The 26,885-nt window shown below is 49.8% G+C and overlaps 2 protein-coding genes across 31 annotated transcripts in view; one reads left to right on the top strand and one right to left on the bottom strand.

Moving 5' to 3' along the window:
• The first annotated feature begins 843 nt into the window (after positions 1–843).
• TREH (trehalase) lies at positions 844–23,213 on the top strand. Its single transcript, XM_010367473.2, is given in 15 exon segments — positions 844–932; positions 17,931–18,031; positions 18,174–18,318; positions 18,402–18,489; positions 19,369–19,469; positions 19,630–19,722; positions 19,851–19,967; positions 20,079–20,201; positions 20,447–20,496; positions 20,629–20,823; positions 21,412–21,629; positions 21,894–22,005; positions 22,292–22,470; positions 22,709–22,762; positions 23,004–23,213. Coding segments are annotated over 13 exon segments (1,476 nt in total). The 3' UTR covers positions 22,336–22,470; positions 22,709–22,762; positions 23,004–23,213.
• A 214-nt stretch (positions 23,214–23,427) lies between these two features.
• PHLDB1 (pleckstrin homology like domain family B member 1) overlaps positions 23,428–26,885 on the bottom strand; it is a 51,635-nt gene continuing 48,177 nt past the window's right edge. For 22 of the 30 annotated variants that reach the window (XM_030918179.1, XM_030918194.1, XM_030918181.1 and 19 more), the window contains 3 exons: positions 25,793–25,878; positions 25,591–25,623; positions 23,428–24,773 (listed from right to left, as the gene is read on the bottom strand). In XM_030918179.1, the coding sequence (XP_030774039.1) occupies positions 24,633–24,773; positions 25,591–25,623; positions 25,793–25,878 (260 nt within the window). In that variant the 3' untranslated portion in view covers positions 23,428–24,632. The remainder of the gene's footprint in view (positions 24,774–25,590; positions 25,624–25,792; positions 25,879–26,885) is intronic. The other 8 variants (XM_030918196.1, XM_030918173.1, XM_030918175.1 and 5 more) reach the window with 1 other exon arrangement.

The raw sequence follows: 26,885 nt of genomic DNA, 5'->3' as shown, positions 1-26,885 counted from the left end.
TGGTGGCTCAGACCTGTAATCTCAGCACTTTGGGAGGACAAGGCGAGCGGATCATGAGGTCAAGAGATTGAGACAATGCTGGCCAACACGGTGAAACCCCATCTCTACTAAAAATACAAAAATTAAATGGGTGTGATGGCACGCGCCTGTAGTCCCAGCTATTTGGGAGGCTGAAGCAGGAGAATCGCTCAAACCCGGCAGGCAGAGGTGGCAGTGAGCCGAGATCATGCCACTGTACTCCAGACTGACGACAGAGTGAGACTCAGTCTCAAAAAAAAAAAAAAAAAACAAGACTCATTACAAATGTCACACTACGGTGGATCTCCCTTACTTCTCCCCAGACAGAATGGCTCTACTGCCCTGTGCTCCTGCCATGTCTCTTGTAGACAATAGTGAGAGTCCCTGAATTTCACACCACACCAGGGACAGGATCTTGAGTCATTCCATTTGAAATGTCAAGGGAAATGGTAACTCTCTGAAGTGGGTGGTCTTGGGGCCACACAAGGAACTTGCATCCAGGTTACAGGTGCGTGGCCTCGACTGTGTCCCTGGCCTTCAGGTGCCCATTCCCCACCGCCATCCCCATGCTCTGAGGGAAGGGCCTGAGCCATTGGCAGCAGCTGAGACTGTGAAATAGAAGAAGCAAAGTAGAAGCAGGGGAGGTAACCACTGCCCTGAGAGCGGGAGGGGCGAGCAGGCTGCACACAGACCAAGCACACGTCCCTCAGGTGGCCACGCCTCGAAGGCTGGACCTCGGCCAACTTGGACAGTCAGGCGAGTCAGGCTATGCCCAGCAAGCCGAAGGTGCCTGGGCTTGCTCATTCAGTCACAGTCACAGCCACTATGCCAGGGAGGACCTGGAAGCTGTGCCTGCTACTGCTGCTGGGGCTGGGACTGGGGTCCCAGGAGGCCCTACCCCCACCCTGTGAGAGGTAGGGTGTGGGGAAGGCAGTGGGAGAGGATGGCAATAAGAGGGAGGCTGGGATGAGATCTCAAGCTCTGGGGTCAGTACTTCAGAAGAAAAAGAAGAGATTATAAAGGAAGGAAAGAGTAGGGAAGAGATGGCCGGGCGCGGTGGCTCAAGCCTGTAATCCCAGCACTTTGGGAGGCTGAGACGGGCGGATCACAAGGTCAGGAGATTGAGACCATCCTGGCTAACACGGTGAAACCCCGTCTCTACTAAAAAATACAAAAAAACTAGCCGGGCGAGGTGGCGGGCGCCTGTAGTCCCAGCGTAAACCCGGGAGGCGGAGCTTGCAGTGAGCTGAGATCTGGCCACTGCACTCCAGCCCGGGCGACAGAGCGAGACTCCGTCTCAAAAAAAAAAAAAAAAAAAGTAGGGAAGAGAAGAAAATGAGGATTCCTGTGTAGCAGGCTCTACGCTGGGCACTGCACCTGCAGTCCTTTTTTTTGTTTTTGTTTTTGTTTGTTTGGTTTTTTTGTTAGAGTCTTGCTCTGTCGTCCAGGTGAAGTACAGTGGCACCATCCCCACTCACTGCAGCCTAGACCTCCCAGGTCTGAGATTCTTGTGCCTCAGCCTCCTGAGTTGCTGGGATCACAGGCATGCATCACCACGTCCGGCCTGTCATTGACTTTTACCAAAATTTTCCACCTTTGGAAGGGAATTAGTCTTGGTGACTGTGCTAGGAATACAAGCGTGAGCCACTGCCCGCTGCCAGGACCTGCAGTCCTGATACCAGATGCAGCTGCCAGAGCCTGGCCTGAGGTCTAAAGCCTGTTGGCCTGAGCCCACCCTCCCTCCCTCTCTTCCTCCAAGCTGCCCCTTGAACTGTGCAGGCCTCTTCCCAGGATTGTTCTAGCAAACTTTCTGCTCCAGCTTCCTAGCCTGGGTGTGAGAGGCAGCCTAAGGGCCTGACCACAGCACCCGGGCTTAAGCTCTGACCCTAATACTCTCTTTGTGACCCAGGGTAGGTCAAAGCTCTTTCCTAACCCTGAGTTTCCATCACCAGGGACAGAGATGAGTGACCCTGTCCTGCCTCCTGGACTCAGGCAAAGTTCACCCTTCATTCCTCATGGATTTATGGAGCTGTGGCCACATCAACCACTTTACCAGTTCCTGCAAGAACAATAATAATAGAAGTAAAACAGCCGGGCATGCTGACTCACGCCTGTAATCCCAGCACTTTGGGAGGCTGAGGTAGGGGGGATCATCTGAGGTCAGGAGTTCGAGATCAGCCTGACCAACAGTGGTGAAACCCCATCTCTACTAAAAATACAAAATTAGCTGGGCATGGTGGCACACGCCTGTAATCCCAGCTACTCAGGAGGCTGAGGCAGGAGAATCACTTGAACTTGGGAGGTGGAGGTTGCAGTGAGCCAAGATCGTGCCATTGCACTCCAGTCTGGGCAACAAGAGTGAAACTCTGTCTCTAATAATAATAATAATAATAATAATAATAGCAAAACAGTAACAGAAGCACAGTTTGAAGTAGAGCGAAGTTAGGACCCACTGCTGTGGGTGAGCAGAGGGTGTGTTAGAGAGGACGGGGAGGAAAGGTGTCTCTGAGGACGTGATGTGTGAGCAGAACTGTGGTAGGAACCATCGTTGAGCTGACCTGGGAGAAGACAGTCTAGGCATGGAAAGGGCCGTGCAGAGGCCCTGAGGTGCTGTTCAGGGATTGGGAAGAAGGCCTGTGTGATTGGGGCAGAGTGGGAACAGGTCTGGGCAGAGCGGGGCTCCAGGCAACAAAGTTTGGGCTTGGGCTCCAGTGGTAGGACTACAGTCAGAGACAAGGGGTTCAATAGGGGGTGTGTGATACAGGGCGAGTTGACGGTGCTCGCCCATGACAATTGTGGAGTATAAAGGGGAAAAGTGTCCCTGGGAGAGTTAATAGGTTTTGTCCTGTGCGATTGTAATGATGACTTCAGAGAGACTGGGTGGTCCAGTGTTTTGTCAAGCATTAGGCTGTTTGCCAAATGTAGGGGAAGATGACTTTATTGGTGTTCCCTAAGACTAACCTCAGGCCGATGATTCACCAATACTTCCAAACAGTTATACCATGATTATGGTTTCGTTCTTTTTTCTTTTTTTGAGATGGACTCTCGCTCTGTTGCCAGGTTGGAGTGCAGTGGCGCAATCCGGCTCACTGCAACCTCCACCTTCTGGGTTCAAGCGATTCTCCTGCCTCAGCCTCCCCAGTAGCTGGGATTACAGGTGCCTGCCACCAGGTCCAGCTAATTTTTGTATTTTTAGTAGAGACGGGGGTGTTGCCATGTTGGCAAGAAAGGTCTCGATCTCTTGTCCTTGTGATCTGCCTGCCTTGGCCTCCCAAAGTGCTGGGATTACAGGAGTGAGCCACTGTGCCCGGCCTTGATTATGGTTTCTTACAGTGAAAGGATACATGGTAAAGCCATCAGAGGTGAAATATTCTAGGGCCGAGTCCAGGAGAAAATAAGCTCAATCTTCCAGTTTTTCTTCTCCCAATGGATTTATATGGACAGTACTTGATTTTTCCAGCAATAACATGCAACAGCATGCATGAAGTATTGCCAACCACAAAATCTCACCTGAGTCTTGGTGTCCAGTGTTTTTATTGGAGGTCAGTGATGGAAGCATGGACTACCTGTGTGGCTGACCTCAGTTACTCACTCTCCAGATCTTCAGAGATCAAACTGATACTGGGTGGCCAAAGGCCCCTGCCACAAATCACATTATTAGCATCATATATCTGGCATGGCCGAAGGTCCCAGAAAAACAAAGACTTATCAGGCAGCATATTTCAGTAATTTAAATCTTATCTCTCAGGGCTGGTCACAGGCCAGAACTTTCTCTGAAACGTGCAGGGTTTGAACACAGCAGACCTGCTGAGTCAATCCTTTCATGCACAAGCCACTTCTTGCATAACGAAGAATTTGTTTCGTCTTTGTCTTGGGTTCCTCCAAGGTCACCTCTAAGCTCTTGGAATCTCCCAAGTGATAGGAATATCTGTTATTCCTAGTGGTCCCTGATTACCGTTTTTTGTTTTTGTTTTGTTTTGTTTTGAGATGGAATCTAGCTCTGTTGCCCAGGCTGAAGTGCAGTGGCAAGATTTTGGCTCACTGCAATCTCTGCCCTCAGGGTTCAAGCGATTCTCCTGCCTCAGCCTCCCAAGTAGCTGGGACTATAGGCACGCACCACCATGCCTGGCTAATTTTTGTATTTTTAGTAGAGACTGGGTTTCACCATGTTGGCCAGGCTGGTCTTAAACTCCTGACCTCAAGCAATCCACCTACCTCAGCCTCCCAAAGTGCCGGGATTACAGGCATGAGCCACTGCACCTGGCCTGATTGCTTTTTGAGACAGGGTCTCACTCTGTCACCCAGGCTGGAGTGCAATGGTGCAGTCATGGCTCACTGCAGCCTCAGCCTCTCTGGGCTTAGGTGATCCTCCCACCTTGGCCTCTTGAGTAGCTGGGACTAGGTGTGTGCCACCACAGCTGGCTGGTTTTTGTTTTTTTTTGTAGAGATGGGATTTTGCCATGTTTCCCAGACTTTTGATAGCTTTTGTTAATGAGGTGACTTATGGTGGGCCCCTAGACGGCTTCTGCTAACAAGATGACTCCACATGAAGGGAGGCCATACCAGAAAGGCCAAGCATGTGTGTAGAGGGTTGGGGTTTTGGTCCACATGATATCAGCCCAACTTCTCAACTTTCAGGGAGGAGAAGTGGCTGGAGATGGAGTTCAATTACATGATCAGTGATTCAATCAATCATGCCTATGTCATGAAACTCCAATAAAAACTCTGGACTCCGAAGTCCTGGTCAGTAGGCTGGGCACAGTGGCTCATGCCTGTAATCCCAACACTTCAGGAGGCCAAGGTGGGTGGAGCACTTGAGGCCAGGAGTTTGAGAGCAGCCTGGCCAACATGGTGAAACCCTGTCTCTACCAAAAATGCCAAAAATTAGCGGAGCGTGGAGGTGCATGCCTGTGATCCCAGCTACTCAGGAGGCTAAGACACGAGAATTGCTTGAACCTGGGAGGTGGAGGTTGCAGTGAGGTGAGATTGCACCACTGCACTCCAGCCTGGGTGACAGAGTGAGACCCTGTCTCAACAAACAAAAAAATAAAACAAATAAATACCAAGTCCTGGTTGGTGAACACATTGATGAGCCAGGAGGGGAAACATCCTGGTTCCATGGGGAAAGGACACAGAAGCTCTTCATTCAGGGCCCCCCTAGACCTTGCCCCATGTGTCTCTTCATTTGGCTGATCCTGGCTTATATTCTTGTAATAAAACTACAGCCCTAAGCATAACTGTAAGCTTTTCTGAGTCCTGTGAGTTCTACCAAATTATCAAATCTGAAAGCGTTATGGGAACCCCTACATTTGTAGCCTCTTGGTAATAAGTGCAGGTGGCCTGGGGACCCCTGAACTTGTGGCTAGTGTCAGACGTGAGGCTGTCTCACTCAGGACTGTGCCCTTAACCTGAGTGTGGATTCTGCACTAACTCCCGATGGTTAGCACCAGGATTAAATTGCAGTATTGCAGTTGGTGTCAGAAAATGTGGATTTACTAGAATGACCCTGACTCACTGAAACCTGTGGGTTGGGAAAGAAAAGATGAAAGGGCAGGGGATGAGAAATCTTTCATTCTTGAGTGGCTACACGGTCACTCATGGTGTGAAGGGCAGTCATGCTGCAATCAGTTACTGGAGGTAAAAGTTACCAATGGAACTTAGAGATGACTGATCTCTAACTTTTGGGGAGTTGGCCCATGTGCATAGCAAAATGTATACTACTAAGAAGAAAAGCAAATATACAATCCCTATAGATTTTTATCTCTAATAGTCAAACTGAAAGTAAAAGATGGGCCATGCTTAGATTCTGGTCGGTGGAATTACAACCTCCAGTCCTGCACTGTGGTACCAAAAGCACCTGCTGAAGCCCTGATGGGCACTGCAATGAGATTGAGAGAATATAAAAATGTGGCCAGGTGCAGTGGCTCACACCTATAATCCCAGCACTTTCGGAGGCAGAGGTGGGCAGATCATCTGAGATCAGGAGTTCAAGACCAGCCTGACCAATATGGAGAAATCCTGTCTCTACTAAAAATACAAAATTAGCCGGGCATGGTGGTGTGCACCTGTAATCCCAGCTACTCGGGAGGCTGAGGCAGAAGAATCACTTAAACCCAGGAGGCGGAGGTTGCAGTGAGCTGAGATCGCACTATTACACTCCAGCTTGGGCAACAAGAGCGAAACTCCATTTCAAAACCAAACCAAAACAAAACAAAAAACTGGTATGCGCTTGAACAGGTTTTATGTGGAGTGTTGCATCTCTTCTGCCTGAATGTATTACAGGGATGGATACTGTATCTGACCAGGAAACATTTCCACTACCTAGTATTGTAAAACAGAAGGCATGGACATCCACTCATCAAGCAATATTGATTAGACATTCCAAATGGGAACCAATAAGATTGCCCAGCTCCACAGAGATTGTTAGCCTTCTCTGGAGCATAGACTGGACTTTACAGCAAAAGTCTTAGAGCACCTCCTGGCATGAGTGCTGGGACTTTGGACTAGAGAATTTCCGTGTGAGAGGTAATTATTGGCTTGCTATCAGACATTATTTGAAATTGCCCCTATGACTGAAGGATGTAAGATAATCTTGAAACCTGAAATACCTATAATATCTTGGGTGATGTTGAAGAAATGCTCTCAGAGAGTGGGCAGGGCCCAGAAGAGTTCCATAATGAAGTGGAAATGACTGGATCAGGAATAAGCTCATGGGGGAATGCAGAGTTATTCAGTGTATTCAAGAGCAGAGAGACTCTCTTCCCCTAGGACTGACTTTGGACCCACTCATTAGATTCTATTGCCAATTGGACAGTGCCCTATTGACAGCTCTCGATTGACCAACAAAGAGCTATTTGGCTTATGGATGGCAGTCCCAAGGTGAATGAACAGACTACTGTTTGGAAGGTTGTCACTCTGATCAAAGAAGGCAAAAACAAATCGGCTCTGTGGGCTGAATTGCATACTGTTTAGGTTTTTACTAACTCTTGCACAGTGGCCCAATGGCCTGGCCATATGGTCAGGCAGAAGAACAATGGGAACCTTGTCTATATGGAAATCACAACAGGAATTTTAGGAGTGCATTAAAGCAGGTTATGTTGATGTCCATCAGAAGAACCCCTTTCCAGGATCAAAAGGGAACTGGGGCAACAAGCAGGCATCCCTGTGTGCTCGCTTGAGGTGGCCACCTGTGTTCATGAAATAAATGGACATTGCAGGGCAGCAGCCATGCAGAGAAAGGCTGAATTTAGACTTAGTCCTCTTGTTCCCGCCGAGGCACAAAATGCCAGTAAGTACTTTTCCGTCTGCCAAAAAGAGAAAGACTGCACACGGCTGTGGGAAGATAACCTTGGAGGGAAGGCCCTGCACATACCTGGCAAGATGGACCGATTCTGGTAGGCCTGGAGGGCTACAAATGGGTCCTGACAAGAGTAGACACTGATTCTGGACTGGAGTTTGCATGGCCAGTGGCAGATGCAAATGCTCAAAATACTGACACTGTAAAAGGGTCAGAACAAAAGATACTCCACCAATTTGAACCATTGAGTTATATTTCTTCAGATCAAGAAACACTTTCATCTTCAGAGGAGTGGTTCCATAGAAAATTGGGATGGGCAGTTGAAGCATGTGCTGTCTAAAACAGCAGGGAATAAGGGTATGAAAGGCTGGCTTACATGCCTTCACAAGTATGTGCTCACACTCAACATAAGGGGGCTCAAGGGTTTGTCCCTATTAGATAGATTCTTCTGCTTTTCTGGAAGTTAAAGGGAAGAGGGACTGGGGGACGATGACTAGCAATTCTTCCCATGTGGTATCACTATACCATTTTCTTTCTTCCCCACATTAACTAAACTTTCTTTTTCCAGATGATTCAGTGGTTCCAGTAAATCCCAGTGGTCCCAGGACTGCAGATACATAGGATAAGAGTAGTTTACACACCACAGTTCTAGTGTTATGATATTCTGTGTTTTTTCTGTGTGCTTACTATTACCAGTGAGTTTTGTATCTTCAGGTGATTTTTTTTTTTTGAGATGGAGTCTCGCTCTGTCACCCAGGCTGGAGTGCAGTGGTGCGATCTCAGCTTACTGCAACATCTATCTCCTGGATTCAAGCAGTTCTCATGCCTCAGCCTCCCGAGTAGCTGGGATTACAGGCATGCGCCACCACGCCCAGCTAATTTTTTGTATTTTTAGTAGAGATGGGGTTTCACCATGTTGGCCATGCTGGTCTCAAACACCTTGACCTCAAGTGACCTGCCTGCCTCAGCCTCCCAAAGTGCTGGGATTACAGGGATGAGCCACTGAGCCCAGCGATCATTAACTTTTTTTTTTTTTCCCTGAGACAGTGTCTCACTCTGTTGCCCAGGCTTGGAGTGCAGTGGTGAGATCTCAGCTCACTGCAACCTCCACCTCCCCGGTTCAAGCGATTCTCCCACTTCAGCCTCCTGAGTACCTGGGACTACAGGTGCATGCCACCACACCTGGCTAATTCTTTTGTGTTTTGTGGTAGAGACAGGATTTCACCATGTTGGTCAGGCTGGTCTCAGACTCCTCAAGTGATCTTCCTACTTTGGCCTCCCAAAGTGCTGGGATTACAGGCATGAGCCATTGTGCCCGGCCCAGGTGATTTCTTACTGTGTGTTAACATCCTATTCTTTCTGATCAAAGTACACTCTTTAGCATTTCTTGTAGGACAGGTCTGGTATTGATGAAATCCTTTAGCTTTTGCTTGTCTGGGAAAGTCTTTATTTCTCCTTCATGGTTGAAGGACATTTTCACCAGATATACTATTCAAGGGTAAAAGTGTTTTTTTCCCTTCAGCACTTCAAATATGTCAAGACATTCTCTCCTGGATTGTAAGCTTTCCACTGAGAAGTCTGCCGCCAGACATATTGGAGCTCCATTGTATATTATTTGTTTCGTTTCTCTTGCTGCTTTTAGTATCCTTACTTTGTCCTTGACCTTTAGCTTGATTATTAAATGCCCTGAGGTAGTCTTTGGGTTAAATCTGCTTGGTGTTCTATAACCTTCTTGTTCTTGGATATTGATATCTTTCTCTAGGTTTGGGAAGTCCTCTGTTATTATCCCTTTGAATAAACTTTCTGTCCCTATCTCTTTCGCTACCTCCTCTTTAAGTCCAATAACTCTTAGATTTGCCGTTTTGAGGCATTTTGATTGTATTTTCTAGATCCTGTAGGCGTGCTTTGTCGTTCATTCTTTTTTCTCTTGTCTTCTCTGATAGGGTATTTTCTTTTTTTTTGATACGGAGTCTCGCTCTGTCGCCCAGGCTGGAGTGCAGTGGCCGGATCTCAGCTCACTGCAAGCTCCGCCTCCCGGGTTCCCGCCATTCTCCTGCCTCAGCCTCCCGAGTAGCTGGGACTACAGGCGCCCGCCACCTCGCCCGGCTAGTTTTTTGTACTTTTTTTTTTTTAGTAGAGACGGGGTTTCACCGTGTTAGCCAGGATGGTCTCGATCTCCTGACCTTGTGATCCGCCCGCCTCGGCCTCCCAAAGTGCTGGGATTACAGGCTTGAGCCACCGCGCCTGGCCTCTGATAGTGTATTTTCAAATAGCCTGTCTTCAAGTTCACTAATTCTTTCTTCTGCTTGATCAATTCTGCTATTAAAGGACTCTGATGCATTCTTCAGTATGCCAATTGCATTTTTCAGCTCTAGGGTTTCTGCTTGATTCTTTTCAATTATTTTAATCTCTTTGTTACATTTACCTGATAGAATTTTGAATTAGGACTGCAGATACAAATGCAAGAGGCAGGAATTACTCCTAAGCAAGGAAGTATAACTATATTCTTAAACTTTTGTGTGAGAATTCCTAAGGGTCTGATGGGGCAGGTTGTGCCTTCACCTTATCTAGCAAAAATGGGGCTAACAATAAATACAAATATATTGCCTACTGCTCAAGATAGCTTACTAGTTCTGTACCTATGTAAGCCTGCCCTGTACGAATGGGAGTGGACCGAAGAAGAAGCATTTACAAGACAAGTATTTCTACCTACAATCTGGATAAACACAATGGCCTAACCCAATGTTCTTTCCAAAGGTGGAAACGTCTGGGTATAAATGGAGAACAAGAGGTGTAGTAGCTGGGAATAAATGAATGAATCCATGCATTAATAAGAAATGCAATGAGGGAAGTCCACTATTACATTAATGCTTAGAAAGAAGATCAGAGAAAAAGATGCTATCGCCTCTTCATTCAATTATACTTGACGCCTGAAAGCATAAAGCCATATTTTGCCAAGACCACTCCTGCTCTGGAAACTGACAAGATCAAAGGGGAGCCTGCCAGCCTGAGTGGCCGTATCCTGGGAGACATTTTGTCATATGATCTGGTAATGAACAGGACTAATTATTAATGACAATGGGACTCTAGTAATGTGTGAACATCTTTTGACTCTTAATTTGCAGGTTACATCTACCATAGTGCAATATGATAAAGCACTGGTGTTGTTGGCAAGATTATAATACTAATATTGAGGGTCACATGTATTGGGAAATTGAGCAAAAAGCTTCCCATCTCTACTTCCACACTAGCTCCTCTAAATTTTCAATATATTCATGTTGATACTATCTCTTTGTCTGTTACAAAAATGCTATTCCAAATGCAGTTGCTCAGGAAAGTATGACTGTTTTGCTACAAGGGATCTATGGGTAAAGGCTAGGGACTGGACTGTTGTATAACAGAGTTTGTCTGTTCTTTGACCCAGGTTGCTGGGAAGTAACTTCTAAGCTCTTGCAATTTCCCAAATGATAGGTGTGTCTTTAGTATTCATGATGAGGCTCTAGATGGATTATACTAATTAGCTGACTCAGGACGAGGACTGGACATGCCAGAAAGACCAACTTGTGTGTTTGGAGAGGTGGGGCTTTGAGCCAAGTAATATCAGCCTGACCTCCCAATCTCTGGGTAGGGGAGTGGAACTGGAAATTGATTTTTTTTTTTAATAAAAAAACCTTACATTTATTTAATATTTAAGACACTTGAAGCCCCTCACTTAATCTTTTGTTTTGTTTTGTTCTTTTTTTTAATTTTTAAATTTTGGAGGTACATAGTAGGTGAATATATTTATGAATTACATGAGATATTTTGATACAGGCATGCAATGGGTAATAATCACATCAGGGTACATGAGGTGTCCACCACCTCAAGCACTTATCCTTTGTGTTACAAACAATCTGATTATACTCTTTTAGTTATTTTTAAATGTACAATTAAATTATTTTTGGCTATAGTCACCTGTGGTGCTAGCAAATACTAGGTCTTATTCATTATTTGTTTTTTGTACCATTAACCATCTCCACCTCCCCCCGATGCCTACCACTATACCACTACCCTTTCCAGCCTCTCCTAATCGTCATTCTACTCTCTATCTCCATGAGTTCAATTATTTTAATTTTAAGCTCCCACAAATAAGTGAGAACATATGAAGTTTGTCTTTCTGCACCTGGCTTATTTCACTTAATATAATGACCTCCAGTTTCATCTATGTTCTTGCAAATGGCAGGATCTCATTCTTTTATATGGCTGAATAGTACTCCATTGTGTATATGTACCACATTTTCTTTATCCTTTCATCAGTCGATGGACACTTAGGTTGCTTCCAAATCTTGGCTATTGTCAATAGTGCTGCAATAAACATGGGAGTGCAGATATCTCTTCAATATATTGATTATTTTCTTTCAGTCATATATCTAGCAATGGGATTGCTGGATCATATGGTAGCTCTGTTTTTAGTTTTTTGAGGAACCTTCAAACTGTTCTCCATAGTGGTTGTACTAATTTACATTCCCACCAACAGTGTATGAGAGTTTCCTTTTCTCCACATCCTCACCAGCATTTGTTATTGCCTGGCTTTTGGATAAAAGCCATTTTAATAGGGATTAAATGCTTTCTCATTGTAGTTTTGACTTGCATTTCTCTGATGATCAATTATATTGAGCACCTTTTCATATGCTTGTTTGCCATTTGTATGTCTTTTTTTAAATTTCTTTTCTTTTTTTTTTTTAGGCGGAGTCTCGCTCTGTCGCCCGGGCTGGAGTGCAGTGGCCTGATCTCAGCTCACTGCAAGCTCTGCCTCCCGGGTTTACGCCATTCTCCTGCCTCAGCCTCCCAAGTAGCTGGGACTACAGGCGCCTGTCACCTCGCCCGGCTAGTTTTTGTATTTTTAGTAGAGACGGGGTTTCACCGTGTTAGCCAGGATGGTCTCGATCTCCTGACCTCGTGATCCGCCCGTCTCGGCCTCCCAAAGTGCTGGGATTACAGGCTTGAGCCACCGCGCCCGGCCTTAAATTTCTTTTCTTAAGGAAATGTATGTCTGCTTTTCAGTAATGTCTATTCAGGTCTTTAGCCCATTTTTAATTGGATTATTAGCTTTTTTAATAGGGTTGTATGAGTTCCTTATTTATTTATTTATTTATTTATTTATTTATTTATTTTTTCCAAGATGGAGTCTTGCTGTGTCACCCAGGCTGGAGCGCAGTGGTGCAACCTCTGCCTCCCAGGTTTGAGCAATTCTCCTACCTCAGCCTTCCAAGCAGCTCAGATTATAGGCATGCACCACCACGCCTGGCTAATTTTTGTATTTTTAGTAGAGACAGGGTTTCACCATGTTGGTCAGGTTGGTCTCGAACTCCTGACCTCAAGTGATTGGCCTGCCTTGGCCTCCCAAAGTGCTGGAATTACAGGCATGAGCTACTGTGCCCAGCCCATATGAACATTTTAACAATATTGACTCTTCCAATCCATAAACAATGAACATGGAAAATCTTTTTTTTTTTCTTTGAGACAGAGTCTCACTCTGTTGCCGCCCAGGCTGGAGTACAGCAGCACAATCACAGCTCACTGCAACCTCTGCCTCCTGGGCTCAAGCGATCCTGCCACCTTAGCCTCCCAAGCAACTGGGACTACGAGTGCATGCCACCACGCCCGGCTAATTTTTTTGTTTTTTCGTAGAGACAGGGTTTTGCCACCATGCCCGGCCAAGGTTTGCCGGTGTTTTGTTGAGGATTTTTACATCAATATTCATTAGTGATACTGGCCTGTAGTTTTATTTATTTATTTATTTTTTTGATGTGTCTTCATCTGGTTTTGGGATCAGGGTAATACTGGCTTTGTAGAATGAGTTTGGAAGTATTCCCTCTTCCTCTAATACATCTTTTTCTCTAAATGCTTCTCCTTGTTAAAAGTAAATTTGTAGGCCAGGTGCCGTGGCTCACGCCTGTAATCCCAACACTTTGGGAGGCCAAGGCAGCTGGATCGTCTGAGGTCAGAAGGTTCAAGACCAACCAGAGACAGGTGAAACCCGGTCTCTACTAAAATACAAAAATTAGCTGGGTATGGTGGCACATGCCTGTAATCCCAGCAACTTGGGAGGCTGAGGCATGAGAATTGCTTGAACAAGGAAGGTGGAGGTTGCAGTGAGCCGAGATGGTGCCACTGCACTCCAGCCTGGGCGGCAGAGTGAGACTCAGTCTCAAAAAAAAAAAAGTAAATATGTTAGGGATAAAAGATTTTAAGGTGAAAAAAATAGGATTAATAAATTCAGCATGTTCCATGATGGGGGAACCTATCTCCCTTAGAGCTTTTTCTATCTCATGGGCAATGTTTGTTCCACCATGTATGCTGTTGCCATTTTGCATTAAAGGCCTGAGTGCCGTTAGGATACATGTTTTGTACCCAGAATTTGTGAGTTCCCCATACTAGGGTTAGATGAGTGGTCATCACACCTGGGTGTAATTAGTTTGAGTATGCCATAAAGCCTCCCATAGCCTTCCTTGTCTCAGCATGGGGCTGTTCCCCAAGAGAATTTGGACATATCATGGGATGCCTACTGCTTTAATACTATAAGAAACCCATTTGGGCTGGGCATCCAGGCCCACGCCTATAATCTCAACACTTTGGGAGGCCAAGCCAGGAGGATCACTTGAGGCCAGGAGTTCAAGACCAGCCTGGGCAACATATTGAGACCTAGTTCTACAAAAAAACATAGAAAAAATTAGGTGGATACGCTGGCATCAGCCTGTACTCAGCTACTCAGGAGGCTGAGGTGGGAGGATCACTTGGGCCTGGGAGATTGAGGTTGCAATGAGCTGTGATTGCACCACTGCATTCCAGCCTGGGTGATAGAGTGAGCCCTTATCTAAAAAAATAAAAACTAGGCCAGGTGCAGTGGCTCACACCTGTGATCCCAGCACTTTGGGAGGCTGAGACGGGTGGATCACCTGAAGCCGGGAGTTTGAGACCAGCCTGACCAAATAGAGAAATCCCATCTCTACTAAAAATACAAAATTAGCCGGGCATGGCGGTGCACACCTGTAATCCCAGCTACTGCTACTCGGGAGGCTGAGACAGGAGAATCACTTGAACCCAGGAGGCAGAGGTTGCCACGAGCCGAGATCGTGCCATTGCACTCCAGCCTGGGCAACAATAGCAAAACTCCGTCTCAAAAAAATAAAAAAATAACAAATAAAATTTTTTTCTATTCTGTTTAACAGCTTTTCATCCACAAAAACAAGGGTGATCTGCATTTGTGCATGGAGCTCATTGGGACAGGCTGGCCATGCTACTGTTATATTTTGTTCATTTTAACCGGAGACCTTTCTAAACATTCAATGATCAAGGTTTACAGTTACACAGTGATTACTCTGCCAGGAGTTGTAAACCACATAATCCAAAGGCCCCAAAAAGAGTAGTTCCTGGAAATTCCTTCCCAAATGGTATCCTTCGTAGTAGATGTAACCTGAAAATTAAGAGTCAAAAATCTCTGGCACATTGCTAGAGTTACATTCTGTTGTCAGCAACTGGTGCAGCTCATCCTCATATCATATGACCAAGTCTCAGAGCAGTGCCACTCAGGTTTGCAGGCTGCCATTTGACCTTGTCAGGGCCCAAAAGCAGGAGTCGTCTTGGCAAATGCATGGCTTCCCCCTTTCAGGCATCTGGTATAATCATGCTAAGACACAATCTTACTCTCTTGTTTTGAGTCTCTCCAGGCACCAACGTGATATTGCATTCCCCTCATTGCATAACCCATTTACTCATTCCTTTACCCTCAGCTACTGCGTCTCTTCCTCACCATCTGTCATTGATTTTTTTTTTTTTTTTTTTTTTTTGAGATAGAGTCTTACTCTATTGCTGGAGTGCAGTGATGCAATATTGGCCCACTGCAACCTCCACCTCCCGGGTTCAAGCAACTCTCCTGCCTCAGGCTCCCAAGTAGCTAGAATTACAGGCATCACCATGCCCAGCTAATTTTTGTATTTTTAGTAGAGACGGGAGTGTTGCCATGTTGGCCAGGATGGTCTCGATCTCCTGACCTCCTGATCCACCCGCCTCGGACTTCCAAAGTGCTGGGATTACAGGCATGAGCCACCACGCCCAGCCCATCATTGATTTTTACCAAATTTTTCCACTTCTGGAAGGGACATTAGGCTTGGCCACTGTGCTGATCCACATTGCCAGCACCAACAGTATTGTTGCAGGTGCCTTGCCCTCAGTCCGCTCCCAGTCATATAAGGAAGAGTTACAAAGGTGTGGAACTAGTGGGCTATCTTGACCACTAGGCAACATGGCTGCATTCACTAAGAAGCCAAATTTAACCAGATACTATGAAGGCACAACACACCCCATCAGACCCTTAGTAAATCTGGCATAAAGGTTTAAAGGTACAGTTGCAGTTTTTTCCTTGAGAATCGTCCCTTCTACTGACACCCACATTTGCAGTTCTAGTCCTGGGGCCACTGTATTGGGTAGGAAAATATAGTTGAGATGATGTGGGAACAAATCATATAGTCATACCAACAACTCTGCCCTCCCTCTTTCCAGGTCCCCCAGAAAAATTAGGGGAATTCATCCAATGGAGACCTCCTTTGCTCCTCTCAAGTTGAATGTGAGCACACACTTTTTTTTTTTTTTAAGACAATCTTGCTCTTGTTGCCCAGGCTGGAGTGCAGGTGGTGTGATCTTGGCTCATTGCAACCTCCACCTCCCGGGTTCAAGTGACTCTCCTGCCTCAGCCTCTCAAGTAGCTGGGATCACAGGCATGTGCCACCACACCTGGCTAATTTTTGTATTTTTAGTAGAGATGGGGTTTCACCATATTGCCCAGGCTGGTCTTGAACTCCTGACCTCAATTGATCCACCGGCCTCGGCCTCCCAAAGTGCTGGGATTACAGGTGTGAGCCACCGTGCCCGGCCAGAGCACACATTTCTGAAGGTATGTAAGCCACCCCTTCATGCTTTTATCTCCCTCCCCCCACTATAGACAGCAAATGTTTCAACTATCTGTTCCAATTTTCTATCAAAGCGCTACTCTGAGGATGGTATGCAACACCATATGTCCATTTGCTGTGGTATTGCTTGCCCCGTTGCTGAACGCTAGATGCTGTCAATTGTGTTCTCTGATCTGAAGAAATGTAACTTGGTAGTCCACACTGGTACAGCATCTTCTGTTCTAATATAGCATCTTGTAGTATTTTGCACATTTGCATCTACAACCTGATATGCAAAGCTACTTTAATGTGCCCTTTACATTTCCATAGGGTTATGCCCCAGGTGGGCAACACTTTAGTAGTTCAGTTTTTCACTGCCTATCTGCCAGGCCATTGGAAGCGGCCCATGAGTCAGTAAAAACCCAAACACGGCCGGGCGCGGTGGCTCAAGCCTGTAATCCCAGCACTTTGGGAGGCCGAGACGGGCGGATCACGAGGTCAGGAGATCGAGACCATCCTGGCGAACACGGTGAAACCCCGTCTCTACTAAAAAATACAAAAAACTAGCCGGGCGAGGTGGCGGGCGCCTGTAGTCCCAGCTACTCGGGAGGCTGAGGCAGGAGAATGGCATAAACTCGGGAGGCGGAGCTTGCAGTGAGCTGAGATCCGGCCACTGTACTCCAGCCTGGGCGACAGAGCGAGACTCCGTCTCAAAAAAAAAAAAAACCAAACACAGGGGCTTTTATCATTCGATTCTTCTATCACTGCAAGGCAAACAGCATGCAATTCAATCCACTGAGGTGATTTGTTCTTACCTTCTTCAAAGATTTTCCATCCTCAGTCAGAGTGCAAAGGCCTTCCAAGCAAGGTCTTTCTACCTATAAACCAAGCAGCTTTTTATCATTCAACCAAGAGCTGTTCAAAGGGCCCCTATGTGGCACTAGGATCCATCAGCTCCTCGGTGCTTCCAGAGTTGACCCTAGAGGGAAAGAGGCTTCCTGCTCCTGAATACCATGAGCACCTCCTTGCATTCCCTGAGCAGCACGCTCCTGAATAAACCGTTTCCATTTTATTCAGGAACTCTTCTGGGCACTGCCTTTGTTACAGAGTGTTCCTCTGACATCACCCAAGACATTATGGGTATTTCAGGTTTCAGGATTATTTTGTGTTCTGCAGTCATGGAAGCAGTTTCTGGAAACACTCGAGAGCCAGCTAGTAATTGTCTCTCAAATGACCTCTACATACACTGCATCTGGAAATGTTCTGGCCCACTCAGCGATCACCGCTGAGTGCACCTCCCAGGTTTCTGCCATAAGCCCTTCCGATTGAGTCTACACAGGGCCATTGTGCAGAGAATTGGCCACACCAGTATGATTAAAGTGCTAACCTCCCTTTGTCCACCAGCTGTTCTACACCATCTCAAATTAGCCACCAGTGTGGGTTCAGGCAGTCGGACAGGCACTTTACTGCCCGAAGACCCTACTTGTTCCCTCAGCCCTGTATGTCACTCCAACCCACAAACTCCTAACACACACACACACACACACACACACACACACACACACACACAGCCCTTGTCCAGTCCCAGGGAACACGCCTTGACCAGTTTGCCACAGACTCTAGCCTTCTCTTCTGTCCTAATGGGGTGCTGGTGGTGACCTGATCTGCTCCTATCCCTGTCTCTGCAGTGAGATTTAGTGCCACGGGGAGCTCTTACACCAAGTTCAAATGGCCAAGCTCTACCAGGATGACAAGCAGTTTGTGGACATGCCTCTGTCTATAGCTCCAGGTGAAGCACCTAGGGCTGAACCTCCTCTCCAAAGAACCTTCTCTCCAAAGAAGGCAGGGGGCAAGAACAAGCAGAGAGGCCCCTGTGATCAGGGAGTGACTTGTGACACCCTGCTGACCCCTCCCTGCTGCCTGCTCTCCAGAACAAGTCCTGCAGATCTTCACTGAGTTGGCCAGGGACCACAATCACAGCATCCCCAGGGAGCAGCTGCAGGTGTTTGTCCAGGAACTCTTCCAGGCCAAGGGGCAGGAGCTGCAGCCCTGGACCCCTGCAGACTGGAAAGACAGGTATGACTCTGGATGGGGAACAAGAGAGGGTCCCTTCCAACCGAGCTGCCTCCCCGAACCCTGGGGGGCCTGTGTTCTTCCAGCCCCCAGTTCCTGCAGAAGATTTCAGATGCCAAACTACGTGTCTGGGCAGGGCAGCTGCACCAGCTCTGGAAGAAGCTGGGGAAGAAGGTATCAGCGTCCTGGGCTTCCCCAAGGCCTGGCCAAGGGAACTGGAGAGAGGAATGTGCCTGGGGCCCACAGTGTCTCCGGAGCACAGATCAGGCTTCTTTTTCTGAGAAACCAGTTCCTGACCCCTGGATCCCCAAATTAGAAGCCCTCTAGAAAGAACTTTTGAGGTCAGAAGAGCAGCATCTACTTCTAATGCCTTGCCTCCTCCAGGAAGGCTCCCCAGCCTCCCCAGGAAACCCCAGCCTGCCTTGCCACCTCCAGGCTGCCCGGTACTGGGTAGATGTTCACTGCCTGCTGGGCTGTCTCCTTCCCTGAGCTCCTTCTCAGGAGGCCTCCGTCTCAGGAGGAGTCAGTGCTACTGCTGGTTGGGGCCAGGCCCTGTGCTCAGCCCTGTCCTGAGCTACTTTGCTCATCTATATCCCCTCACCTGGGGAAAGCATTTGGGGTTTTACCCCTACCTGGCTCAGAGAATGGGGGTGATGGGCCAATCCTCTGAGCCTGGTTGGGTGGTGGCAGCAAGGATGAGGAGTAGAGGGGAAATGGGGGGCTGGAACCCCCCTTAACCACCCAGCCCACCCTGGGTCTTCGTAACGGCCACTGCTTGGTGGATACCTGCCCGGTGCCTGGCTGAGTGGTTGGGTCTTCTACCCGGCACCAAGTTGAGCCAGGACTCCCAAGGCCAGAAGGTGACAGATGAGGACCCCAGGGCTCCCAGCGGCCAGGCCTTTATCACATGGCTGAGCAGCAGTGGAGCCAGAGCTGAACCCAACTGCCTGGCTCCAAAGCCTGTGACTCCCGGGGCCTCAGATTCCCCAGCTGCCTGCAGCCTCTGCTTCCATGGGGATTCTAGGCTCCCCTTGCCCTCTCTCCTGATTCCAGATGAAGCCAGAGGTTCTCAGCCACCCTGAACGGTTCTCTCTCATCTACTCAGAACATCCCTTCATTGTGCCTCGCGGTCGCTTTGTTGAGTTCTACTACTGGTGAGCGCCCAGGCCTGAGAGACCAGGGGGCCTACAGGACTGGCAGTGGTGCAGAAACCCAGGGCCAGCAGGGTGTCTTGAGCAGGGCAGAGTGCCCCACTGGCTGGTGTGCAGGGCAGAGGGAGACAGTAGGGTGGTGCCTAAGCTGCCCCTTCCCCAGGGACTCCTACTGGGTCATGGAGGGTCTGCTCCTCTCAGAGATGGCTGAGACGGTGAAGGGCATGCTGCAGAACTTCTTGGACCTGGTGAAAACGTGAGAGGGGGCCAGCCACCTCCAGCCTAGGTGGGGAGGATTGGCAGGTGTGCCATAGGCCTGGAGCTGGATTGCCTTGGTGCCAGTTGTTGGGGAGAAGGCATCTCAGCAGGCCTTCCTCTTGGCAGCTATGGGCATGTCCCCAATGGCGGGCGTGTATACTACCTGCAGCGGAGCCAGCCCCCACTCTTGACCCTCATGATGGATTGCTACCTGACTCCCACCAACGACACCACCTTCCTACAGTGGGTACCACCCTTCTTGTGCTGCTCTGCAGACTCACCCCCCACCTCAGACCTCTCAGGGCTGGAGATGGGCAGCGCGCCTGGGCTGAGGTGTTGTCTGCTTCACTCCAGGGAGAATATTGAGATGCTAGCCTTGGAATTGGACTTTTGGACCAAGAATACGACTGTCTCTGTGAGCTTGGAGGGAAAGAACTACCTCCTGAATCGCTATTATGTCCCTTACGGGGGACCCAGGTGAGGAACTGCACAGCCCACCCCTCAATCTCTTACCTGCTCACTCTGGGTAGAGCATCACAATACCCCGGGCAGGAGGAGGAGTGACTTGTCCTGACCTCTCAGATGGTGACACCGAGAGCTCTCTGCAATCCTGGGCTGTGGGGGCCCAAGGGCAGTTGGATCAAGATGGCTCAGCCTCCTCTTGACCACAGAGGGGCTTAGTAGCTACTAGTGCTGGGCTGCCCACCTCTCCTCTTTGCTAGGCCTGAGTCCTACAACAAAGACGCGGAGTTGGCTGACACCTTGCCGGAAGGTGAGCAGTAGCAGGGTGAGGGAGGGCTGGGGGCAGGGCGGCTGAGCACCTCTGTGTCAGGCTCTGGTCTCCTGTCATTGGCTGCCTATCCTGCAGCCGGGACTGGCTGGGTTCCCTGCTGTGTCCTCAGAGGAGACCGGGACCCTCTGTGGGGTGAGCTCAAGGCTGGGGCCAAGTCTGGCTGGGACTTCTCTTCACACTGGCTCATCGGAGGCCCAAACCCCAATTCGCTTAGTGGCATCCGAACCAGCAAACTGGTGCCTCTTGACCTGAATGCCTTCCTATGCCAAGCAGAGGAGCTGATGAGCAAATTCTATTCCAGGCTGGGTGAGCACCCCAGGAGGGAAGGGTAAGCAGGGAGCCTGGTTTCCTGCCTCAGACTTGGCAATAGAACTGGAAGTAGGACCCTGGGGTGACAGGCCTTCAGCAACCCAGCCTGTCGAGCCCCGCCCTAGTGGACGCCTGCACTCACATTTGTGTACCAGACAAGAGGACAAACGGAGCCCACCCTAATCCTCTCTTCCTCCCTTTCTTACTGTGAGGGTCTCTAGGGTCTGTGAGGGGAACTCTAGTCCACACATCCAAAATCCATCCACTCCCTCTCCTCAGACAGCTGTTCTTGACCCCCTGAGAGCTAGGGGAATCCACCCAGCCAATACCCTTGGGAGGATAGACCCTGGGACAGATCAGCTCCAGTGGTTCCCTGGGAGCAGTGTGGGGCTATATACTCAGGAAATTCCAGGACCTAGACACCAGAAGTGTGGTCGGTTCCAGGTCGGCACATCCCCTTGGTCATCAGGGTGTCTTAGTCCTTGCAGAGAAACACAAAGGGTGGAGGCCAAAGTAGAGCCATGAAAGGCTTGCGGCCCGCAGGCAGGGCGCTGGCTGCTGGGTCTAAAGGCAGCACTGCCCCAGGGAACGACTCCCAGGCCACAAAGTATAGAACTCTGCGGGCACAGCGCTTGGCCGCCCTGAATGCAGTCCTGTGGGATGAGGAGACCGGTGCCTGGTTCGACTACGACCTTTAGAACAAGAAGAAGAACCAGGAGTTTTACCCATCCAACCTCGCTCCACTCTGGGCCGGGTGTTTCTCTGACCCTGGTGTGCCAGACAAGGCTCTAAAATACCTGGAGGTGAGGGCACAGCAGGTGCCTGGGGTCCACTGCAGGCAGCACCACCCCCTCCCAACCCTGAGCAGGACCTGCAGGGGAGGCCGCTTCCTCTGGCTGTGCCTCTTGTCCCAGGCTGTGGGTCCTGCAGAGCCACCGGGGGGCAGCTGTGAGCCAAGAAGAAAAGAGTCAAGAAGGGGACATCTGGCTTCCTGCGGGGCCCAGTATCCTGTCCTGGCTCCCAGTCCAGCCCCACCCACAGTAATGGGAATGTCTGGGACCTTCTAGGACAGCCAGATCCTGACTTACCAGTATGGAATCCCGACCTCTCTCCTGAAGACAGGCCAGCAGTGGGATTTCCCCAATGCCTGGGCCCCCCTGCAGGACCTGGTCATCAGAGGTAAGGAGGCAGGGCTGGCACAGCCAAGGGCCCTCCCCAGGGTGTAGAGGTGGGCCTCCCTGGTGCTGGGGACGCGTGAACAAAAGACGCAGGCCCCGCGTCCTTTCTCTCACTCCTCTGCTCTCCTGGCCTCCACTTGGCAAACATTTATGTCCACCCGACCTGTCCAGTGCAGTCAGTCCTGTTTGCCCTTCAAACCAGCGCCCTCGATTAAGGACAGTTTGGCCCATGGTCTCAGAAGGGAAGTCTTAGGACCCAGGCCTCTTTCTCTCCTTGGGGAGAGTAGGGTGCAGCCTCTGCTCTGTCTGGGATGGGAGACCTGGAGGTTGAGTCCTGCCTGCGATGGGGTCTAGAAGGGCCAAGGCACCTTTACCTCGGGCCCAGGAAGTGGCTTTCCAGCTGGCTCAGAATTGGATCCGAACCAACTTTGATGTCTACTCGCAAAAGTCAGCCATGTATGAGAAGGTGAGCTGGCCTGAGCCCTCCCTGCACCCCCAGGGCGTCCCAGTGCAGAGGTGGGTCAGGCTTGGCAGCAGGGCCCAGGGCCAGCACAGCTGGGATGGTGGCGGCACCCAGTGGCCACTCCTGGGTACTGCAGGGGCTGCTGGGCAGGCAGAGCAGCTTCTCCCCAAGGGCTCCGGTTGTTTGTTGTTCCTGGAGCTGGGGGCAGTGCCTGACCTACAGCCCACCTGCTTGTCCCCAGTATGACATCAGCAACGGTGGACAGCCTGGTGGGGGAGGAGAGTATGAAGTTCAGGTGAGCAGGCCAGGGGCGGGCTGGCCATCGCCCTACAGGGAACTCCTGGGCTCTGTTGCCACGACCCCCACCCCAGGCCTCAGTGTGCTCACCTGCATGTGGGCCCAGGGAACGAGCTTACTGGTGCTTCCTGTACTGCTGGGGTTAGGCAGGGCCAGTGCCCCTGGGGAGAGAGCCCACAGCCCCCACCAAGGGTCTGCGGCTTCCCCAGAAACCGGGCCCACTGCCCTGCCTCTCCCAGGAGAGCTTTGGCTGGACGAATGGCGTGGTCCTGATGCTGCTGGACCGCTATGGTGACCGGCTGACCTCAGGGGCCCAGCTGGCTTTCCTGGAGCCCCACTGCCTGGCGGCCACCCTTCTACCCAGCCTCCTGTACAGCCTCCTGTCACGGTGACAGCCCTCCCCTCCTCCCCTGGCCCCAGCTCCTGTCCCATTAAACCTCTGTACCAGTTCCCGTCTTCCCCTGCCTCTTCATGCCCTCCTACCTCCCAGCCTGTCCTCAGAGTGAAGTGGGGGACAGGTTCATGACCTGGAGGTCATGGGTTGGGGCCTAGCTCCCTCCTGGAACCTTGAATAGGGTGGAAATCCTGCTCCGGGGGGAAGACCTATCCCTCCTACCCCAAGTGCCCCAGCGCCAAGTCCCACACCTCCGGCCTTCCACTCACTTCCATAGTCCAAAGGCTTTATTGTTCTGCTGAAATGCTTACAAATACTGAAAACCCCCAGCCTGGGCCCACGCAACCAAGGGCTTAATGCTGGGAAGGAGAGCAGGGTAGGTGGGCTTTGTGTTAAGGCGTGAAGGGCGAGGCCGGACAGCTGGAGGCCTGGTCCTCCACTCTCCATTTCCATCGCCCTTCGGAGGCTGAAGGAAGGGCAGCGGCACCACAGGGCCCTTCCCCTCTGCTGCATCATCTCCTGCTCAGGCTTTCCCTCTAGGAGCATCGGAGGAATCCTCTTTCCCTGTCGGAAACTCGACCCTGTACAGAACTCCAACCATAACTTTTCTAGCTTCCCCTCCCAACCGCATCACTCCTCCTCTGTTCCCTAGATCCCCCGGCTTCATCCCTTCTGGCTCTAAGCAAGGCACCAGTGGAAGGGAGAGGGCTGGACTGGGGGGCTGGCAGGCTGTGCGTAAGGGCTGAAGACACAGGCATGGGGCAGGGAACAGGTGTTCAGTCCCTTTCCCCCAGCATGAGATGCCCAGGGGCCTGGGCTGGAGAGATGATGGCACGTACCCTCAGATGGCCCACAGCTGAAGCAGTGGGCTGGGCCACAGAGCTGCAGCAATTAGTATGTAACCATGGCAATGAGGCAGTTGCTATGGTAACCATGGTGATGGGTCTGCAACTAGGGGATGGACCTGGGACCTCAAGGATGACACTTGAGATCTCTGGCCCTTGAGCAAGGTGATACAAAGGATATGGGAAAGGAGAACAATGGGGCAGAGTGGGGTTTGAGAAGTGGGAAGTGGGCTGCCTGAGCTATTACCCCACTCTGGATGTGGTTCTGCTCAGCTCCCAAAGCCCCTGGCAAAGGGGTCTGAGGCAGGAGGGGATCTTTGGCAGCTTATGGTACCATAATTTGTCTTTTAGAAAAGAGAAAAGAGGCTGGGGAGAGCAGGTGTCAGGTCGGAGCTGAGGCCCTCTCTGTGACAGCGCCTCAGCCCTGGCTGGGCCCGGGGCAGGACCCTAAAGGGTTACTGCAAGTTCTGGGTTCCCAGGAGGCAGCAAAGCCACCTCCACTTTTCTTCTTCTGGCTGGTTCTTCAGGAGGCCAGAGCCCAGAAACTCACAGGACCAAGCTCTTTACAGAATATTAAAGTCTTCTTATACAAAAGCCTCAGTTGTGCTCTGCCAGGAGGCCCACGGCAGTTAGTTCATGAACTGAGTGTAGCCCTCAGCCCCTGTGACGATGACATCCATCCAGATGCGCATGGCCTCTGCAGATGGGGCCACCATGTAGTACAGCCGGTCATGGGTCTTCACGCAGAAGGTGAGGGCTGGGTTCGGGCTCTGCCAAGGGAAGAGAGGAATGTCTAAGATGGGGCTCACCCATGCCTAGGAATAGTCTCACCTGCTTCCCTATCTGCCCTTTCCCCTCCCAGCCCCCGGAAAGCCCTGGAGCTTAGGACTGAGTCCTAAATAGGCCCAGAGCCTAGTCCCCACCAGTCCATGTGAGCCCCAGGCTGAAATGTTCCCTTCTCACACCACAGCAGTCCTGGGCTCTCTAAACTCCCTGGACCCTGACAGAGCTATAACCTGACAAGGGGGGCACTGGTCCTTGACACCCCAAGTTCAAGAGTGAGTATCAAGAGGATCAGACACAAAGGGCTATTCCAGTGAGGACCAGAGTTTCCTCTCAGCAAAACATGGGCAGACAGAGAAAGCTACAAGTAGGATGCTAGGCCCCGGGACCCCAGAGGAGCAGAGACCAGGACTGGGGTGGGCATCAGAGGGTTGGTGGCAGGGAGGCTGACTTGCATTAGGGAAGCAGGCCCCAGCCTCAGATATCTCCTGTTTATCAATTTCTCCCTATCAAATCTAGTCTTTGAGGGTCCCCTCCACCCCTTCCAGCCATCCCTTCTGTATCAGCCCCCCACGGGGAGATATCCTGCTGTCATTTCCAGGAGAGGAGGGAGGCAGCAAGGAGAGGGAGGCACCCAAGCCCAGAGGAGCTTCTTGCTCTTTGCAACCTGCTTTCTGCTCCTCCCTTGGGCCTGGGGGAAGTGGGGGGGGGGGGGGGGGGGATGAAGGGGAGAGTCAAGGGTCAGGGATGAGTGAGGTATAGGAGGTGTTAATGTGCTGGTTACAGCTAAGTGGGGAGGGGTACCTCAGTCACCATAGTGAAGCGGAAAAACCTCTTCTGGGAAGGGGAGAGGGAGAAAGGAAGAGAAAGTTGACAAAGAGAACAAGGACTGGGTTGGAGCCTCTGTAGAGAGCAGGCTGGAAGCCTTTGCTCCCAGAGCCCCACCAGGCCACCCCTTCCCCATGGCTGTCCCTCTGGCCTCCCTCTGGTGCCCTCCACTCCTGACCTTGGCTGCACTGCGCAGGTGGTCATAGTACACTTCCTCAATGGCCTGGAAATAGATGACTCCCTTCAGCTTCGTCTCATGCTTGTCTGCAAAGCAAGTAAGGGTGGGCTATGGAGCCAGTCACACTTCAGGTCTAGCTCCATTTATGTGGAGTTCCACGGCCTGAGCTTCCAAATCTGGGAAATGGGGTGAAGATCCCAGTCTACCAAGACCCCCAAACAGAACCCAATACAGAATCCTAAAGATATGGATAATGCTCAGCCTCATTCATAATCACAGAGAAATACAAATCAGAACTTCACTGAGAGACCACTTCTCGCCTAACCCAATGACAAAAACATACAACAAATATACAACACACTTTTGGCAAGTCTATGGTGAAGGAGGTAGTCTAACGACAGGTGGGAGTATAAATTGGTAAAACCCTTATGAACGATTTGGCCATGTCTATCAAAATTAGAAAGGCATTTATCTTTTGATCCAATGCTTACATTTAGGAGAATTTCTCTTTCACATATACAAAGTAACATACACAAGATTATTAAGTATAGTATTGTCTATAGTCACAGAAGATTGGAAACAACCGGTTAATAAGTTAGTGTGTGCCACATCATGGAAGACTAAATACAGCTGTTAAGTAAAATGATATAGGCCGGGCATGGTGGCTAATGCCTGTAATCCTAGCATTTTGGGAAGCTGAGAAGGGTTGATCACCTGAGATCAAGAGTTCGAGACCAGCCTGGCCAACATGGTGAAACCCGTCTCTACTCAAAATGCAAAAATAAGCCAAGTGTGGTGGTACATGCCTATAATCTCAGCTATTCGGGAGGTTGAGGCAGGAGCATCACTTGAACCCGGGAGGCGTAGGTTGCAGTGAGCCGAGATCACACCACTGCACTCCAGCCTGGGCAAAAAGAGCAAAACTCTGTCTCAAAAAAAAAAAAAAAAAAGAAAGAAAAAAAGAAAGAAATATCTGATACAGAGAAATAAGCCTATAGTATATACCCAGATATAATATCTAGATATAGATAAATTTGATATAGAATGATCTCTAGGCCGGGTGCGGTGGCTCAAGCCTGTAATCCCAGCACTT

Source organism: Rhinopithecus roxellana, chromosome 15, assembly GCF_007565055.1.
Source record: "Rhinopithecus roxellana isolate Shanxi Qingling chromosome 15, ASM756505v1, whole genome shotgun sequence".
In the NCBI taxonomy this organism is placed as follows: Eukaryota; Metazoa; Chordata; class Mammalia; order Primates; family Cercopithecidae; genus Rhinopithecus; species Rhinopithecus roxellana.
The sequence above is the reverse complement of the archived record's forward strand: the minus strand, read 5'-3'. Positions and strand labels throughout refer to the sequence as shown.